General features: G+C 39.0%; 1 protein-coding gene across 7 annotated transcripts in view; it reads left to right on the forward strand.

The window, feature by feature from the left end:
- The window catches only part of larp1b (La ribonucleoprotein 1B), a 32,447-nt gene extending 15,242 nt beyond the window's left edge, over window positions 1–17,205 (forward strand). For all 7 annotated transcript variants that reach the window (XM_041971154.1, XM_041971158.1, XM_041971160.1 and 4 more), the window contains 10 exons: window positions 2–189; window positions 1,783–2,142; window positions 8,951–9,065; window positions 9,255–9,424; window positions 10,059–10,165; window positions 10,243–10,403; window positions 10,507–10,651; window positions 12,032–12,141; window positions 16,209–16,336; window positions 16,423–17,205. In XM_041971154.1, the coding sequence (XP_041827088.1) occupies window positions 2–189; window positions 1,783–2,142; window positions 8,951–9,065; window positions 9,255–9,424; window positions 10,059–10,165; window positions 10,243–10,403; window positions 10,507–10,651; window positions 12,032–12,141; window positions 16,209–16,336; window positions 16,423–16,674 (1,736 nt within the window). In that variant the 3' untranslated portion in view covers window positions 16,675–17,205. The remainder of the gene's footprint in view (window position 1; window positions 190–1,782; window positions 2,143–8,950; window positions 9,066–9,254; window positions 9,425–10,058; window positions 10,166–10,242; window positions 10,404–10,506; window positions 10,652–12,031; window positions 12,142–16,208; window positions 16,337–16,422) is intronic.
- The last annotated feature ends 1,428 nt before the right edge of the window (window positions 17,206–18,633 follow it).

Raw genomic sequence — 18,633 nt, forward strand, 5'->3', positions numbered from 1 at the left:
GCTTCATCGCCTGCGACGGAGGCTCCTCTTGAGACAGCACAGCCTCAGAACTCAGCTGAACCCACCTCCTCCAGCCAGGAGTCCCTCCCAGCCACAGCCGATTTAAAAGATGCACCTGCCCCCAAGCCTGACCCCGACAACTGGATCCAGGTGGAGAAACGCCACCGACAGGCATCCGGAAAGGCAAAGGTAGTCAGGGAGAAAAGGGGAAATAGTCCAACTCTTCACATGCATGGATAACCTTCATATCAGCAGCAGAATAGCTACAACAGGACTGAAGCAAAAAAAAAAAAAGACTGAGATATAAATTACTTTTTACTTCTAAGAGTTTAGTATTTTAGCTTATTTATTCCTGCAGCACAAATATGATGGAGACGTCCATGTTTTCATTTTTCATTCTTCATATCATCACCTCTCTGTTTCTCATCTCCTCTGCCATTTTTTTCCTGCAATCACCTCTTCCTGTCCTCCATCATTTGGCCAGCAGCATGTCAGTGATGATGTGTGTGCTGCTGGCTCCTCTCCCCCCTCAGTGCTCCAACCTGACCTCCTCCCCCCTGCAGTTGAGTACCACCCCCTCCTACTCACCCATCTCGGCTTCTCTTCATCTCATCCTTGCTTTGCTCTACTATCTCATATAATTTGCAGTTAGCTTGGACCAGCTGTGAGCACTTCTAGACACATAAATGTGGTCATTTTCCTCTTGTTTCTGGTCTGAGCTGGTTTTAATGATGCATACAGGTCATTTCACGTCATTTCAACAAATGCTCTACGCACTTGGGTCTCAAAAAATTCTGAAATTTCCACTAGTTGTTGCTTATTTCTCCAATAGGCACGCGGTAAAATCTTAGTTTGCTCTGATGGATGTGGGGGAGTAGGTGGCGATTTTGGCGCGATTTTCCTGCGTCCTTATATTTCCTCTTATTTTCACGTGTTAAGAACTGCACCACATAGGTAACTGACATTTGGTACAGTAGTACATTTACAAAAAGATCTGCCATGTGGTAGGCATTGCAAAAAGGAAATTACTGTGGTTTTGTGGTCGGCCATGTTTGGGCCTTCACAAAGCAGCTTGGTGTATGCCCCCCCAAACTTCTTGATTTTTTTCCAGAGCTTTGTGATACACGGGCAGTTCAAAGCATTAATGTTTAGTCAGATATATGCATCCTCTCCAAATCCTAATAAAAGTTTTCATGTCAGGTTTCAGTGGCCCATAACTCCACGTGGGAAAATATAAAAAAAAGCTGATCTGTTTTATTGAAAGTTCAAATATTACTCCTTCTGGGAAATAAAGTTAAAGTGCCCATTCTGAATGTCACCATACATATAAAATGCATAAAATTAACTGGAAACATCTTGCTGTGATTATGAGTATGAATGTGCAGCTGGAGAGATTTGGTAAAAAAACAAAAAATTTGTGAAAATGTTGTGATAAATGTACATATCTGACGCAGTGGTCATTATATTTTAGGTTAATAATGAACAAATAACTGAATATAAGATACAGAATCAAGCTACACTGGTCTAATACTTAGGAATTTTAATATTCGCGAGTAAAAATAAAGAACTTGCATAAAGAAAAACTCTTATATCCAAAAAGGAGTAATCCTTTATCTTTAAAATTTCTGAATTTTTTAAAACTCAAGCATGTAGGATGTCCTGAAAATTAGTTGAAATGATTCGTAGTCTTGTCAAGATAAAAACCGATCTGTTAATTTTAAAGCCCTCTTTTTGTCTCCCCTCTTCCTCTGTTAATGGCTTTTTGTTTTCCGTGTCGTCCAGGGCGACAGCAAGCCGCCTCTTCCTAGCCACCAGGCTCCCCCACAGGCCGAACCTGACCAGGAGGAGCTGGACTTCATGTTTGATGAGGAGATGGAGCAGATGGCGCCCAGGAAGAACAAGTTCACAGACTGGTCAGACTCGGATGACTCGGACTACGAACTGGACGACCAAGACGTCAACAAGATCCTCATCGTCACCCAGACTCCTCCCTACCTTCGTAAGCATCCTGGTGGGGACCGAACAGGCAACCACGAGTCCCGAGCCAAGATCACGGCCGACCTGGCCAAAGCCATCAATGACGGGCTGTACTACTACGAACAGGACCTGTGGAAGGGAGAGGAACCCACCGAGTGCAGCAAGGTAGGAGTTATCACTTTTCTTTGAAAAAGTTAAGAAAATCATCACACACACTCATGTGTATATATGTATATATATGTATATACATATATATATATATATACACCATGGTCTGGGTGAATACTCGATTCTGATTGGCTGGAAGGTGTCCATTAAAACGTGATAATGGACACCTATGAAAGGAGTTCCGGTCAAATCAACTTATTGTTGTAAATTATTGCGCTGACTAAACGGTAGTTGGTAACCGTGGCAACAGAAACTCAGATGCCGGGCAGCAGACACCAGATCAGAGCAGCCTGCAGGCTTATTTAACAATGTAGGAAGCTATCTGTGGACTTTGACTCTTTGAAATAACATGTCGCATCATCCTCTGGACAAACACAAGCTGTAAGAGCTGCACCCGCCCTCTGAAATGTTTGTGTAACATAACTGCCCACCGAGCTGCAGGTTCTGTGTCAGAGCCTGTTACCTTGGCAACGCGTCACAATTAAATAGTCCACTCAGCCGCGTCTTGTGAAAAACTTATGATTTTACCCGTAAAAAACAAAAGTAACGCATTAATAATTTATTTAATATTTTTTTCTTTCTTAATGGATCATGGTATAAGCGGGATAATGCCCTCCGAGGTGGCCTTTATCATAAATTAATGGACGACGTGGAGGAGTGAATGCGAAGTCCGTAAATTTAGTATTTATACTTATATCAGTAAAGCTGATAAAATCCAGGCTCATTAAAGCAAAAATAAATGTGACCCCCCCCCCAACAAACACAAACACAAAATAACCTGCTCCTCAACACCAGCAAGACCAAGGAGCTCATTGTAGACTTCAGGAAGGAGAAAAGAGGCACACACAACCCCATCTGGATCAACGGGAAGGCCGTGGAGTGTGTCTCCAGCTTCAAGTTCGTGGGGCCCCACATCTCAGAGGACCTGTCCTGGACCACCACCACCTCCAGTCTGGTCAAAAAAAGCTCACCAGCGCCTGTTCTTCATGAGGTCACTGAGGAAGAACCACCTGTCTTCAGACATCCTGGTGAACTTTTACCGCTGTGTGATCGAAAGCATCCTAACAAACTGTGTCACAGTCTGGTATGGAAGCTGCTCGATCGCAGAGCGCAAGGCACTGCAGCGGGTGGTGAAAACTGCCCAACGCATTGCAGGAACTCCACTTCCAGCCATCACGGACGTCCAGAAGAAACGATGTCTGAAACGAGCCCACAGCATTCTTAAGGACTCTTCCCACCCTGCCCATAGACTGTTTTCCCTACTGCCCTCGGGAAAGCGCTTCAGGAGTATCCGGACAAGGACCTGCAGACTGAGGAATAGCTTCTTCCCCAGAACTGTGTCCTTACTGAATTCTTGCTGACCCCGACACACAACTTCACTGCCCACCCCCCATTCCTCCTTGGACCATAAACTGTACTCCTCCACCACTGTACCACTTGATTATCCTGCACTCACGCATATCACTAGTTTTTAGCAATCCTAGGTAGCTACTGCCTATACTATTGCAATATTTCATGTCATTCCACCTGTAGCTTTGTATAGCATAATTTATCATCTGCATATTTCATCCTGTAAATTATGATCATAGTTTGTTTATTGTTGACTATATTTAAAGCCCATATTAATCTGGATAATATGTTCATAGTCCATTCTATAAATCACTAAGATATTCTCATAACATACCGTGTACATATTTAATTTCTTATATCTGCACTTGCTGCTTTCGTTGCATCTGTAAATCACTGTAAATATTTGCATAACATACCATGTACATACTTAATTTATTATATCTGCACTTGCTGCTTTTGCACTTCTGGTTAGATGTTAAACTGCATTTCGTTGCCATGTACCTGTACATGTGTGATGACAATAAAGTTGAATCTAATCTAATCTAATGATTAAAACAGTCATCAAGTAAAAGAAATGAGGTCCTTAAATCACATCCTCTTGGGGTGTGTCTAACACCGGGATTCCTTGTCTCGGTCCAGGTGATTAATGAGACTGGTTTTGGCTTTGATCCTGAACCAGATACTCCAGAGTATCCAATAAAGGGTTTTTCCACCATCATTTCCAGTTTTATCACCCAGGTAATCTGCATTGTGGTTTTTGTTTCCACTGCAAAGTTCCAGAAAATGTATTCAAATAGCTGATATCGCTTGTTGGTACGGCGTGTTGTGGCCCCGCATCTTCTAAAAATCTTCTCAGTTTCTTTAACTTTTCCTGAATTTTTTTTCTTTTTCTCTGTTTTCGACATTCAGCTTGTCGGATTTTCTTCCAAACAGATTCCAGGTTAATAGCAAATTCTGCTTAATATTTTAAGCAGAACGTGCTGTTAACCTTTAAATAATTTTACTGTGTCGTTGTCTTTTCCTTTTTTTATTATAAATGAAACCATGACAAACCAGTATCACATTACATATATGAAGGGAGGGACGGGAGTGTATTTACAGTTAATGTATTAACATGGGAATCGTGTCCAGTTTTCAGTGGGTGATAAACGGTTCGGGTTGGTAAAATTGGACCTGTTCAGGACTCTGGTCTTTGGGTTCTTAATTTTACTGTGGTGTGCAGAACATGTAGGTTTTCCTGAGCACATGCTGTGGGCCTTGTTTTTTCTCCTACCCAAACAATACCCTGCATCACTTCCTTCTTCTTGATGCCTTATCGTGACCGACCTACATCACTTCTTTTTTCGTCCACTGGATAGTCAGTTTGCAAGTGAACCGAGATCCCCGGCTTTCGAGCGGACCGCTTCTTTGATTCACATCAGAGTGCGGTTGGTGTTCATGCTGCACCAAACAAATTGTACTATCCGTGGAAGCGGACCACGGTTTGTTTAAAGCGGACCAAACAGCAGCAGTGTGAATACGCCCCGAGTTTTAAATGAAAGCAACATTACGCTTTTTTTTTTTTTAACATTGTAGTTTCCATCTTGTTCTTGCTGTTTGACCTTCACAATAAGCGTCTTTCTATTGTTGCTTTTCACCTGCTTCACTCGTGAAACCTGAGTTCTTTAAGCTTCACCCAGCTATAGTCACTGAGACAGTGGGTCAGTGGGTCACCTTACCACAATAAACCTCTGCAGAGCCCTGTGTTTGTTGGGGACATGAATAAATCTGTCAAAAACAACAATTCAGTTGTTGACCACAACAATAGGACTTGAAAATATGGGTAAAATATCTTTTCTCACCCCTTTTTTGTTCTAATTAAAGTTGTCGAGTTCAGTTATCAGTCATAAAATCCCAGCTTAACTGCTTTAAATGCCCCATTTAATGTGACATCTAGTATTGTGGGAATATAGAGAAGCAAGTAGCTGTGGAGAATGTTTTATTCTGCTACTGCAGGGCGTTTTGGGCTCTAAGCATTATTCAAAATTAACTATACTATTATGGCTTCCTGATTGTACCGTCCCATCCAGCAGAGAAAGGATCAGATTATGTAAATTAATGGTGACACATTTCATTTTTTAAAATGGAGAAAGGGACAAATCATGATCCAAACTACTGGCTTACAAAGTTACTTTTACCTCGAAGCATCAGCCCGAGGTGTCGACTGTAAAGCTCACTTCAGTTTGGTTTCTACAAAGTCTTTATTTTTATATTAGTATGGAATAAAAACAGAATGTTTTATAGGCAATCAATGACAGTTTAAGCCATATTTTGCAACTAAATTATTCTTTTTGTTCATGTTTCATAATTTTACACAAGGCTGAATGTTATGGCCTTTAAGTACAACTCCAGTTTATCTATATAGCACTTTTAAAACAACATATTTGGCCAAGGTGCTTTACTCAAACATAAGATTAATAAAACAACTCTACATATATTAAAAACAATTGAACCAACATCTCAAACTGGATTAAATACCAAAGATAGATAAAAAATACATTTTAGGAGATGATTTAAAAGCATTAAGAAGAGGCCTCCCTAATATTGTTGGTTCCAGAGTCCAGGTGCAGCTACACGGAAGCTCTGTCACCTCTAAGTTTCCTCTTAATAATAATAACGTGATACTTTGGCTTTATCACAATATGTGATATATATCTCAATGTTTTGAAATCTCCTTTAAACTCTGTAAATGATGAATTCAACATAATCATGTGTAAAAAGACACCGGTAGGATTTAAGTAAATGCTGTTAAAAGGGAAAAATCACATGGAAGATAAATTTAACAAACTATTTATTTTGAACCAGGCACCCGCACTCATTAGCTCGATGGAGCTGCTAAACCTCTCGCTGTGTAGAGGAGGATACCTTTCTCTGTTTTTTCTGGACTCACTGTTGCTGCATCTCCTGGTTGTTTTTGTGTGTGTGTGTGTGTGTGTGTGTTGGGCTGCATACCCAAGTCATCAGTCAGTCATCATCACTGAGCCCCTGGTCAGGTGAAGGCTGTGGAGGACCAGGAAGGTCTTTGAAATAGCAATAAAACATTTTGATGATAGGTAATTATTTGTTAAATAAAAATATAGATTGGTATTTTAAATATAATTTAAAATTCAACTATTAATTCATACAAAAAGGAATCCAGTTGCAAAGTTTACATGTTTTAAATGGAAATATTAAAGAGGAATTTCTTAGTGAAATAATATTTCATTATTAAATACTGTGATTTGTGACTATGTCTTTAAATACTATTCCTAAAAGGAGAAATAAACACAATTCGTAAATTTGGTTATAAATACCTTTTCATTTCATAAATTTAAGAGGGTGATTTCCTTTTCATTTTCATTTTCCCCCTAAATCTTTAAATCATTTTTACAATTGATTTAGTTTACATAGTTTAGGGATGAAGATATTAATTATAATAATGTTTATCACAATTTTAAAAACTAAGTTGTATTTAACGATACCCTGATAGAAGGAGACAGCAGCCTTTCTTTTTATTATATAAAAGTTATATAATAAAAAAAATAGTGCAGAAAAGGTCAAACCTTAAATTAAAAACAGATGCCAACTTAATGAAAGAACCCAGGTCCATCCATAGTATACTATTTATTAATTGTATTTAACCTAGAGTTACACATATAGAGGTTCTTTTCTTTTTATTATCCGTATGACTTCTTATAAATGAGCTTAAAATCCTGTTATTATAGCAATTATTTGAGTTGTAACACGTAGGAGTGGCCAGTAGGCTTCAGTAGACGTATCATGCCTGTCTCAAAAATGACAATGAACTTGGTTGTTTTAACACACCGGTGTGAAAATGGAGGAAAATTCACTGCTTTGTTGTTGTTTCTGTGTCTGGAAGAATAGAAAAAACCTTTTATCACCACCAGGAGAAGTTTTTTTCCAGCCACAGTAACAGTAAGAGAAGCGTTGGGTCAGAGGTCTGCAGAAGTGAGAGTGAGAGCAGGAGCCATTTGTTGACCTTTGATACACATGAGCTGCAGCAGCAGGTCGAGCATCAGGGACTCTCACGCGCTGCCAGCGTCTGAGCACTCGCACATGTAAACAAAGGAGGGTTAGTCCCGGTGGTAACGCAAAGCCAGTCGAGAAACAAAAGCAGAATATGGATTTTTATTAACAATTAAAATAACAACAATTAAATAGAAAAAAAAATTGCAAAAATAAATAAAAATACATTTAATTAAATTTAGAAAAAAGTTTCTTGGCACTTATCTAGGGTCGGGTCACGGGGGCAGCCTGAACTTCCCTCTCCCCAGGCTTATTTGCCAGCTCCTTCAGGGGGATCCCAAGCATTCCCAGGCCAGCCAAACCATGTAGTCCCCCCCCCCCTCAAGATCACCAAGCTTCTCATCCTGTCTTTAAGGGCCTGGCCACCCTACTGAACCCTGAGAAAAATGGAATAAATTGTATAGAAAAAAAAAATTAAATGAAGTAAAAATCTAACTGAACAAAATAAAGTAAAATAAATTAAAGTAAAATTTTACAAAGAAATTAATAAAATGAAATTTAACAAAAGGAACTGAGATGAAAACTAGATAAGATAAAAAATAAAATAACAGAATATAAATTAAATATAATTAATATATATATTCATTATATAATGAATATAATGAAATTAAAGTAATTGAATAATAAAAATAATTCAATAAAAAAATAAAATTGAACAAAGGAAATAACATTAAGTCAAATGACATAGAAAAATAGATAAAATGGAAAGTAAAATAAAATGGAAAAATGAAAGAAAATGGAAAATATAAATTAATTTGAATATAAATTAAACAAAATTAAATAAAAATGAAATAGAATAAGAGCAAATTAAAAAAGTGAAATACAAAAAAAAGTAAAATTAAATATAATTTCATTTCATTAGTGGATTAAATTTAAATAGATCAAATTGTTCCCTGAAAATTTTTAAGCGCCTCCAAATGCCAGTTTGAAAACTCCTCGTCATCGTCAGGAATTGTTGCTGTAGTCAGCGCTTTCTGGGCTCAAAGGTTGTCTGTAACATCATCACGTGGGAAATACTACGCCTGAACACACACATGCATGCTCACAACGAGGCCACATGCGTTTTTTAAAAAACTTTCCTCAGCTGACGTGTAAGGGTCAAAGTCCGCTACACATCTGTTGTGTGTCACACCGTCCTGCATGGCTGCAGCTGCTGACAGCATCCGTTATTTGTACCTGCAGGTGATACTGTTATCAGCTGCGACAGCCACGGTTTAGATCTTTCTGCCTTCATGTCTGAGGGGAAAGTGAAGTTAACTGACTGACTTTTATAAACTGATTTAGTTTTACATCCGTGTTTAGTTCAGGCTCGGATTGTTTGTGTCCTGCTGGTGTTGTTGGTATCCACTGAGGATTTTTGACGTTGCTGTTGCTCTTTTTGACTTTGCAGCAGGACGTGGAAAACTTCAAGAAGCTGAATGTCATCAGTAAAGATGAGTTTGACACCCTCACCCCTAAAGTCCCTGTTGACCCGAACCAGGAAGTTCCACCACCTCCCATGCCAGGTGGGTTTGTGGAGCTGGTTTCCCACTAGCATCCTCTGTGCCGTTTTCTGCATTTTTACCATAAAAATCACACCGTAGTCATAATCTAAAAGTCTAACCATCAGTATGGTAAATAATTAACAGTCTGATAATGTAGATTAAATAAATTTAATGTATTGTTGCCTGCATATGAACATTGTTTCCTCTCAGTGGACAGCGGAGCAGAACTGGCTCGCTCTCTACCTACTACAGTCCCAGAGTCACCCAGCTCCCATCAACCCAGAACCCCCAGAACTCCTCGCACCCCCGGACGCCAGGACCCCAACAAGACCCCACGTTTCTACCCAGTCATGAAGGAGAGTGCCACCGTCGATGGGCAGGTAAGCTCTCTTTTCCCTCTACATACAAAAAGTAGTGAAGCTGTGGTGCGTTTAGGTACTAATGGACAAAGTCTGTTCATTGATTCTTAAATACTTGAGCTATAAGTCTAAACAATGCGAGTCTAAAAGTAACAGCGGCCGATGATAATTTTGAGGCACATAGTGGATTTCTGTGAAATAAGCTTGATGCCACTGGATCTGCATGGCCTTCCCGCTGGAAAGTCGGTAGATAATCCTCTCAGCTGCGACCGGCTGATCAAGCGTGTGCTGTACATGTTGGATCTCTGTGGTTTTTTTGATTGTGCCGTCAGCGTTGTTGTAATTCTTGTGAACACGTTTGCATAATGCTTCACCAACTTCTGCATCAGTTTAAGTTACAGGCCGACAGCGACTTCCTCATATCTGTTTTGCATTTCTTTTCAATAAAGTTTTATTTAGAAAGGTTAAAAATGGTTGAGACTTCTCTCTCTTGTATTTCCACCTTCTTTAAAGGGGTTCAATTAAGTCGGAACCTGTAATTTTTTTTTTTTTTACGATTGTACGCTAGCTCATCTATCCCTAAACCACTAGACAGAGAAAGTTAATGATCATCTTGTACCTAAAATATTTAATTTGTTTGATTTCTTTGTTCAAGATGCCAAGAAAGAAGAAGACCCGCCACAGTTCGAACCCCCCTCACGAGGCCCACATCGGCTGGGTGATGGACTCCCGTGAACACCGACCTCGCTCTGCTTCCATCAGGTCCGACTGCTCGGTTACAGCAGATTAAACTGTATTTGTGGATTTGTTTGCTTATGTTTTCCTCCATCGTTCCACAGCAGCTCCAATGCCTCCCCATCAGAAGGAGCGCCGCTGTCAGGAAGCTACGGCTGCACCCCCCAGTCTCTGCCCAAATTCTGGCATCCATCCCACGAACTGCTGAGGGACAACGGCTTCACTCAGCAGGGATATCACAAGTACCGCAGACGGTGCCTCAACGGTACGGAGCTCTGCAACACCATCCACCGTTTTCAAAACGCACAAGAGAGATATCTGAAAATCAAAGTCATGATTTTTTTATTTAATTTTTTGTTTTCCACCAGAGAGGAAACGGTTGGGGATCGGCCAGTCTCAGGAGATGAACACTCTGTTCAGGTTCTGGTCCTTCTTCCTCAGGGACAACTTCAACAGGAAGATGTACGAGGAGTTCAAACTGTTTGCGCAGGAAGACGCCAAAGACAATTACAGGTCAGGAGGACAGTCGATGTTTTAGTGTTGAAAAAATGTGTCAAAATCTCCAAATTTCTGACCCCTGAAAAATGAAAGGATGCCAACCAGAAATCAGATTTCTTTGTTGTGTATAAACTGGACTCTAAATGGACTTTATTTAACAACAGTCTGTGTCTGGTAGACTGGTCAGAGTTTAATCATATAAGCCAGATAAGTGCAGCTGAATATGTAATTATACATGTTTCTGTAGATTGTTTTTATTTATGTTTTACCTGAGACTGTGTTCTCGTTGCTACCTGTCCTACTCATCTTTGTCTTCAGGCTGTCCAGGTGACTTTAGGCAGTTTTCAGGTCGTTCAGTCTCCACCTTCAAATTGTTTGTTCCAGTTAAAGCATTTTTCTTGGTTACACATCAGCCATTCATGACCCAAAAGGAATAGGACATTTTGGCTAATATATTTATATTTAGTGAGCTGCATTAGTAATTATGAGATTTGATGCTGATTGAAAAGCAGAAGGGGTTGTTAGGAGTTGTTGGTACAGTGAATGCAGCATCGTCTGCAGTTAAAGCTGGGTGGAGATGAGGAGAAAAAAGTGATGTATGTTTTTAAGCACAGAAAAGTGGATGTGGATTTGTTTTTTTATTAAGTGCCCTTTAATGAATCATTCCTAGTTTACAACTTAAGTACCAGCAAACGCTGTTTGAAGATTTGTAAAGGGGGACACCTCATGAGTTACTTTATTTCTTCGTTTAGATGGTTTAACATAATGAAACACTGACATAACACCGGCTAAGCTAGAAGATGTAAATCACTGTCATTTTTTTGTTGTTTATTAGCTTGACTTCGGTCGTTGATTAATTTCAAAATTCTCTGGTCATCAACGAACCAACCAAAGACGACTTTTGTACTTTCACTTCATTTTAAGTCTCCAGATTGAAAGTTTGTCATAGTTGAACAGCACAGGGTTAACAGTGAAGGCCGCCTCTGTGTAACTCTGCTGTTTCTGCCGGCGGCGCCTTCACACGCCTGCCAAACCTTCATTCTTGTCTAAATGAGTGGCTGGCTCAGCCATGCATGCTGAAGTCAGAGCGAGTGTCGTTTAAAGGTAGAAACAGCCCGTCAGCTGTTTCTGCAGCAGCTGAACATGGACTTAAGTACCCAGAAACTGACGGACCCGTCGGTCTGGTTCTGCTGTCAGCTGCATTAAAAGCCTTTAATCACCTGTAAGATGAAGCATCCACTGTTATGAAATGCTGGAGACATGTGGGAAAAGGTCTTAAATGAAGCCGTCACATTTCTCACAGTGAATCTAAACGTACTGCACTCACAGATTTGAAGCTGTCTTGTTTGTTGACGTGTTTCAGGGTGCAGGTAAAGTTTTGTTTCCCTCCTACAGGTACGGACTGGAGTGTCTCTTCCGATACTACAGCTACGGTTTGGAGAAGAGATTCAGGTTAGATCTCTTCAAAGACTTTCAAGAGGAGACCCTCAAAGACTTTGAGAAAGGTAATGGGCTCCAGGATGTTCTCAACCTTGCATCCCCTGTACATTAAAACTCCATTAAAGTGTGTAAATAAGAATCCATCCACACACACTGCTTAGATTTATCCACATGAACGTATGTTGGAAGTGTAACCACGGCCTTGTTTTAAGCCTCCCTGCAAATCAGAAAGAGAAAAAAGATCTTTTTACATTTTGAATGAATGAGTTTAATAATGTAGAGCGTGAACACCAGCAGCGTTAGTCCTGGTTGACATTAAATAAATCAGCAGTTCTGCTCCCGGTTGCTGGTTTTTTCGTGCATTACTCTTCAACCCATGTCCATCTGCAGACTCAATGACAGATTATTAGTAAACTAATCTCATCTGTCTGTGTGGATTTATTTCTCCCTCTGTTTTTTTCCCTTTCTTTTTTTAACAAACTATTAAAGAGAGTCAGCATTGAATCCTTTTAAATTCAGTTCAGCTTTATTTGTACACCAGTTCACAACAAAGTTAACTCAAAGCACTTTTAGGAGGAAAACCTCCCTTTAAACAAGAAGGAAAACTTAAAACTGGCAAAGACTTGAGACTTGAGGCTGTCTGCCTCAAATAATACACATGGAGGGAAAAGGGGTGGAAAGGGAGGGAAATGGATGGGAAGGCTCTGTGCATTATGGGACGCCCCCGCCAGCAGCCTGGGCTTATTGCAGCAGAACTAAAGGGTTGGATAAGGGTCACCAAGCCAGACCTAACTGAGATTTATCAGAGAGGAAAGTTTGAAGCCTGATCTGGAGCCAAACCAGGACTCGGAAGTGGAAACTTTGGCGTGTATTCTTTACAATAAAAATAAATCCCATTTAAGAAAGATATTATTGAATCAGTCATGTAAAATAATATAAATGATAAAACAGAAATAATTAAAATAATTTAATGAAAAATCTAAATAATGAAAATGTAAAATAATGAAATAGGTCATTAAAATTAATTTATTAATGAGTGACGGTACTAAGCATTGACAGAATGATAATAAATGGAAAATGATTTTACACTGAAATTAGATTTTCGGTCCACAATACCTCAGAGTGGATCCTGAGGTCCTCATGAATCCGCATCCACGCTGCTGCTTGCTTCTGGATGTTTACAGATTCCTGGAAAGTTTGATTAGTCAGTTCTGGTCTGTTACAGTGGCCTCATCACACATTTCCAAGGAAATTGCAAACTCTCAAATAACTTTGTTTGTTTTTTGGGTGGTGGGGGGTCAGATACTGGTATAAAGTTTGCATCATAATGAATCAAACTGCATATTCTGGTCTTTTTAGGCTGATTGGATGTTTTACTACCAGAGAGACCGCATGTCAAGTCTGTGTTTTGAGAAAGCGCTGCTGCATTGCTGGACATGCTTTTAAAACAAACTAAAAAAAAACAAGCTGATTAAAACCGAGGGCTGCAACTTACTGATGAGGGAGGATGAAGAGCATGCACACCCTCATGGGCGACCCTTTTCTTCAGGATTTAGCCACAACTTGTTCAGCATGTAGTAAAAAGAGAGCGAGGAGAAGCTGTGAGCGAGTGCAGCTCAGCTTGTTGCCGACAGGAAAAGATGAGGAGCAGGAGGATCCTCAACAGGGAAATGTAGAGTTGGATTATACTGAAATAAATGGTATCGTCTGATTACATCCCTCATAAAAGAAGACTGGTTGAAATGAGTTATTTCCTCAGTATGTTCCCACTTCTGTTCTTCACCTCTGACCCCAGTTATCCATCATCAGCTTTACTACAAGATGACATCACTGTCTTTATAAGATCTTTACTCACCGTGGACACCGTGTTCAGACATGCTGCTCAGAGAAGTGCCATCACAGCTCCCTGTTAAACTAACCTTAGAAACATCTCTTATCCGACAGCGAAGATGCTTCCTTACACAGAGCCACCAGTAGAAGTTCAGAAAAGGACGATCTCTTCCTCTCACTTCTGTTTTGCTGTATAAAAAGTAGGAAAAAAATCAGATTAAAATGGATTTCATGATTTGCTTCAACACCCTGTGACTCAGTGAGGCCGGTCGAGGATTGCATGTAAAGACTTGAGCCACTTTTTTCCAGCTGAGACATTTTGGTGTCGAGTTGTTTCTCACGGTCTCAGAGCGGAGCTTAATCCATCAACGATAAAACCAGGCTTAGCGGCTCCATGCTGTGGTAATGTTGCATTTGTAGATTTTTTATAATAATAATAATCTCAGATAAAACAGGTTCTAAAGAATAAAAAAATGGCTTCAGATTTCTGAAATTCATCAAACTTAATTCTGATATAAATCTGAAAAATTTAACAAAAAAAAGTCTTGTTAGCTTCAAAGAAGTTATGACAAGCAGGAATGAATCAACAGCTTGTTTCTTGATAAATTTAATGAGAAAAATGTCTCCAAACAGACCAGGTAAACAAGTAGTTAATATATTTATTTAGTAGCACATTTGAAAGCAACCCAGTCTGATCAACCTGTTTTAAAAGTAAAAATAAAGGTAAAGATAAAACATACTGGGTAAAAACACAACTATAAACAATATATAAAAGAAATTATATTTATATATTATAAATTATGATTCTAATTGGAAAATCTAGAAGGTCTGACTGGGGTAAAAAGATGCAGAAGTTCACACAAATATGATGGCGTCAGCCCATATAAAACCTAAAAATTAGCAATAAAATCTTAAAAAGTCCTTTTAAAATGGACGGGAAACGTGTGGCACGATGGGGTAACACCGTCGTGTTTTGTGGTCCCGTTTAGGAACAAGCAGCAGAAGTTAATGAAGAGATGAGTGATCCAAACGGACCTGTGGGAACGACGATATTCCAGTCCTCTGGTTATAAAATCATAAAACTCTTCCCAAGTCCATAAAAGTTGTCATTTAGCCTTCACTAGGGCCAACAGTCAAACCTAGAAGAAGCGGGTTTTCACAACAGAACTGTTTATTAAATTTAAAGGAAAGCGAGCGGATGATTAAACGACCCCAAAGAGCCACAAACGGCCAAGTTCAGGTCCAAGCAGCTTTTCATCCCACCGAGACCAGTTCATCCAGAGGCTGGTCAGTGGTCAAACGTATCTAACCATCACATCTCTCAACCACGATAGGAACCGTTTCAGCCCTGCTGCACCATTTCAGGAAATAAAAAGCAACATAAAATTTATTTTCAATGAATGTTGGTAGAATTTTTTTTCCCCAAACATGAAATAATAAATTTTTGGGGTATTTAAAAAAAAACTAATAGTGAATTAAAATCAATTTCGTGAATGAGTATATTTAAGATAAATAAATAAAATTCCCAGCCATCCAAAATCTTTTATATAAAATTTGACTAATTTTAAAAATATTTATTCTAATGAAAACATAATTTTTTTTTTTTTTTTCTAATGAACTTAAGTCGTAATAAAAACTAACGAATGATTATTCAAATGATTTCAGCTATTTAAACTCCAATTTATTTAAATTATATAATTGTTTTTATAAAAACAAAGGAGCTATTTTACATAAAATACATATTTGCATTTTTTTAATCAGTTTCAAATGTACTAAAATTTATTTACAACATTTGAATGAAAATAACTAATTTCATTTTTTTTTTTTTTTTAAAAAATGAATGAATTGAATTAGCATGTACGTGGTTAGAATAATATAAATAAATATTTGGTCATTTGGATTAGGAGGAAAAAGAAGACCCAGATGGGCTGTAAATTTGTAACTAGTGTCCTGTTGGCCTTTAATAAAATATACATAAATTGTTTTTCTTCAGGAGAAACACTTTCTTCCAATAAATAAATAAATAAACAAAAAAAAGCCTTACACAAGAGCCAACACAACCAGAGGGGTGGACAAAAACTGAGGGAAAAATGACCTGAAAAGACAAATAAAAGCCCCTAATGACCTACAAGGTTCATTACAAGTTATCAGACTCACGTTAGTGTTCATCTGTTTGCAAAAACAAAAGATAAATCAGCTCAAAATCATTCATTTGCTTTCAGGTTTCAGTTCCACCTGGATGGTCTTAAAAGCAGTTAAACCGACTTCACGCTCAGTCCGCTCTGCTTTGTTCTTCCTCCAGGTCAGCTGTATGGACTGGAGAAGTTCTGGGCCTTCCTGAAATATTCGAAGATGAAGAACCAGCCCATCGACCCAAAGCTGCAGGAGCACCTCTCCCAGTTCAAGAACCTGGAGGACTTCAGGGTGGTGGTGAGTGTCCGCCAGATGTGGCTCCAGTTCTGAAAATAGGATGGAAGAAGCCGTGTGTCTTGATGCAGTGATTCTTGTCTCTGCAGCCACCGATGGGGGAGGAGGGCGGCAGGAGGAGGTGTCATTCGTCCTCGGCCGGGGATGAAGGGAGGCGTCGGCGACATCCTTCCAACACTACCTCAAAGCCCACACAGGCCTCCAAATCCTCCAACCTGGCCCCCTCCGCCTCACAGACCACGCCCAAAGACAACGCCCAAAAAACGGCAGCAGCGCCGCCCGCCCACGGGAAGAAAGACGCCAGAGCGGCGAAGAAGGGGAATCCCGCACCAAATAAATGAAGCTCCCTCCCGGTGCGGGGTTGAATCAGCAGCAGGGTGAAGCGGCGGCCCCGGCTCTCCGCTCAGCGTCGACTCTTTTCAGAACAAACTGTGAACGAGGAGAGACTGAGCGTTGGTTGACTTCATTTGATTGTTTTTATCAGTGCATTTCATTTAAAAGCAAGCAAGCATAGGCAGTGAGCTTGAATCTGTTCGCCTGACAGCTCGTAGCGTTTACAAAGAAAACAAAAAAATGAAATGCATTCCCTGCATTTTGCCTTTTCCTCTCTCAGATGCCAAAACTCTTCAAATTGATCGCTGCAAACTGCTCTGATCGGTGGAGCTGTTGAACTGTGATTCTAGTCTGCCAAGATAAAAGATGCGGCAGATAAGTCTCATGTGCCTTAATCTTATTCACCATGACGACAGGAGTGTGCTCAGCCACCAAAACTGTCCAAATCCTGCTTTTTAAGGTCTTCCTAATTAATTATTTGGGGTTTAATGGTGTTGAAAAGCGATACTGCCTGTTTTTCTTTTTGTTTTTTTGTTTTTTTTTTAACAAAACATCTTCCGTTTTCATCTTGACAATCAGGTTAACAGCTGCAGTGATAAATTTGTGAAGGACTGACCCCGAGGCCGTTAACTCTTTCTAACTCATTTCTCAGTCTGACTTAGAAGACGTCGCAGCTGAGCTTCAGTAAGGACACATTTATCTGGGAAACTACTTAAAAGGCCCATTTTACACCTGGTAGTTTTAATTTATTGTTTTATTTTTCTTTGTATCTTTCCATTTACTTGATTAATGGAATAGTCTTAGGCAGTCGTTGCAGTTTTTATTGGCTTTTGCTATTGAATGATTAAAATAAATGTTTCAGCTGGAATTATGGGTGTGAGCTAGCATCATAAAATTACAGTTTTATTAGCTTGAAGTTTACTTCATATTGTGTTTGAGGCTTGGTGCTCTAGAGCACTTTAACTTTCATTTTTTTCTTTTGTGGACTTGAGGTTTTAGAGTTGAAATAAAAGAAAAAATGTAAATACTATAAAAAATAATTTGTTATTCAATTATTAATTAGATTTTAAGTGATTTGTTTTATCAGTAGTGTGTTTTTGAGTGTTTTAGGACAAAGAAATGCATGTTAATGAATTGTAAAATGCAAAAAACATATAAAATAACAGCTGATTCTATAAATGTGTTTGTGTGATCTGTCCTTTGCTTTTGCTAACTTTTCCCTTAGGTTTTTTTGATATATGGAGGCAATGCTGAGGGCGAGTCTGGAGCCTGAGCAGCAAGTTTTTTCCCCAGCTTTATCTCCGTTTAATCTATCAATCATTACTCAATTTAAATACAATCTGATCTCAGCTGACTCTAAATCCCAGGTTGCCTTTGTTCCACTGCTGCAAATCCCCAGTTATAATCTCTTAACAAAATATATGAACCATGAGATGGAGGAAGTGAATATAGCGTGCAGGTCAACAAAGAACAGAGAAAGTGGAAATAATTTATTAAAGAATTCACCATATGACAGAAATATAAAATGAACTTTTTTTTTTTTTTTGCATTTAATACTTATTTTCCACATAATACTTCCCTAATAGAGAAGAAAAAAGCACCACAAATCTACTCCCAGTTAAACTGTGGGTTGATATGCTACCTTCATGTGTTCCTTGTAAATCACAGCTCTCAATGAAAGGTGGATGTTTTGAATGTGGAATTCCAAATTGTAGAATCAGGGTGTTAAAATGAAACGTGGCAAATTAAACATTTGCTGTTATTGTTTCAGTACATTTTTACTGTTTTTTGTTTTCTGCCAATAAATCTCTACATTGTATTACAAAGTGTTCTTTATTTGAAGAAAGGTACATTAAAAATAAGCACTTTTTTAATGATTTCAACTCTATATTTAAAGATAAATAATGACTTAAATAACTTTAATGTTCAGCATTTTCTACTGTATGAGAAAGTATGTATCCAAAATT

The sequence above is a fragment of the Melanotaenia boesemani genome, chromosome 20 (genome assembly GCF_017639745.1).
Source record: "Melanotaenia boesemani isolate fMelBoe1 chromosome 20, fMelBoe1.pri, whole genome shotgun sequence".
NCBI classification, from domain to species: domain Eukaryota; kingdom Metazoa; phylum Chordata; class Actinopteri; order Atheriniformes; family Melanotaeniidae; genus Melanotaenia; species Melanotaenia boesemani.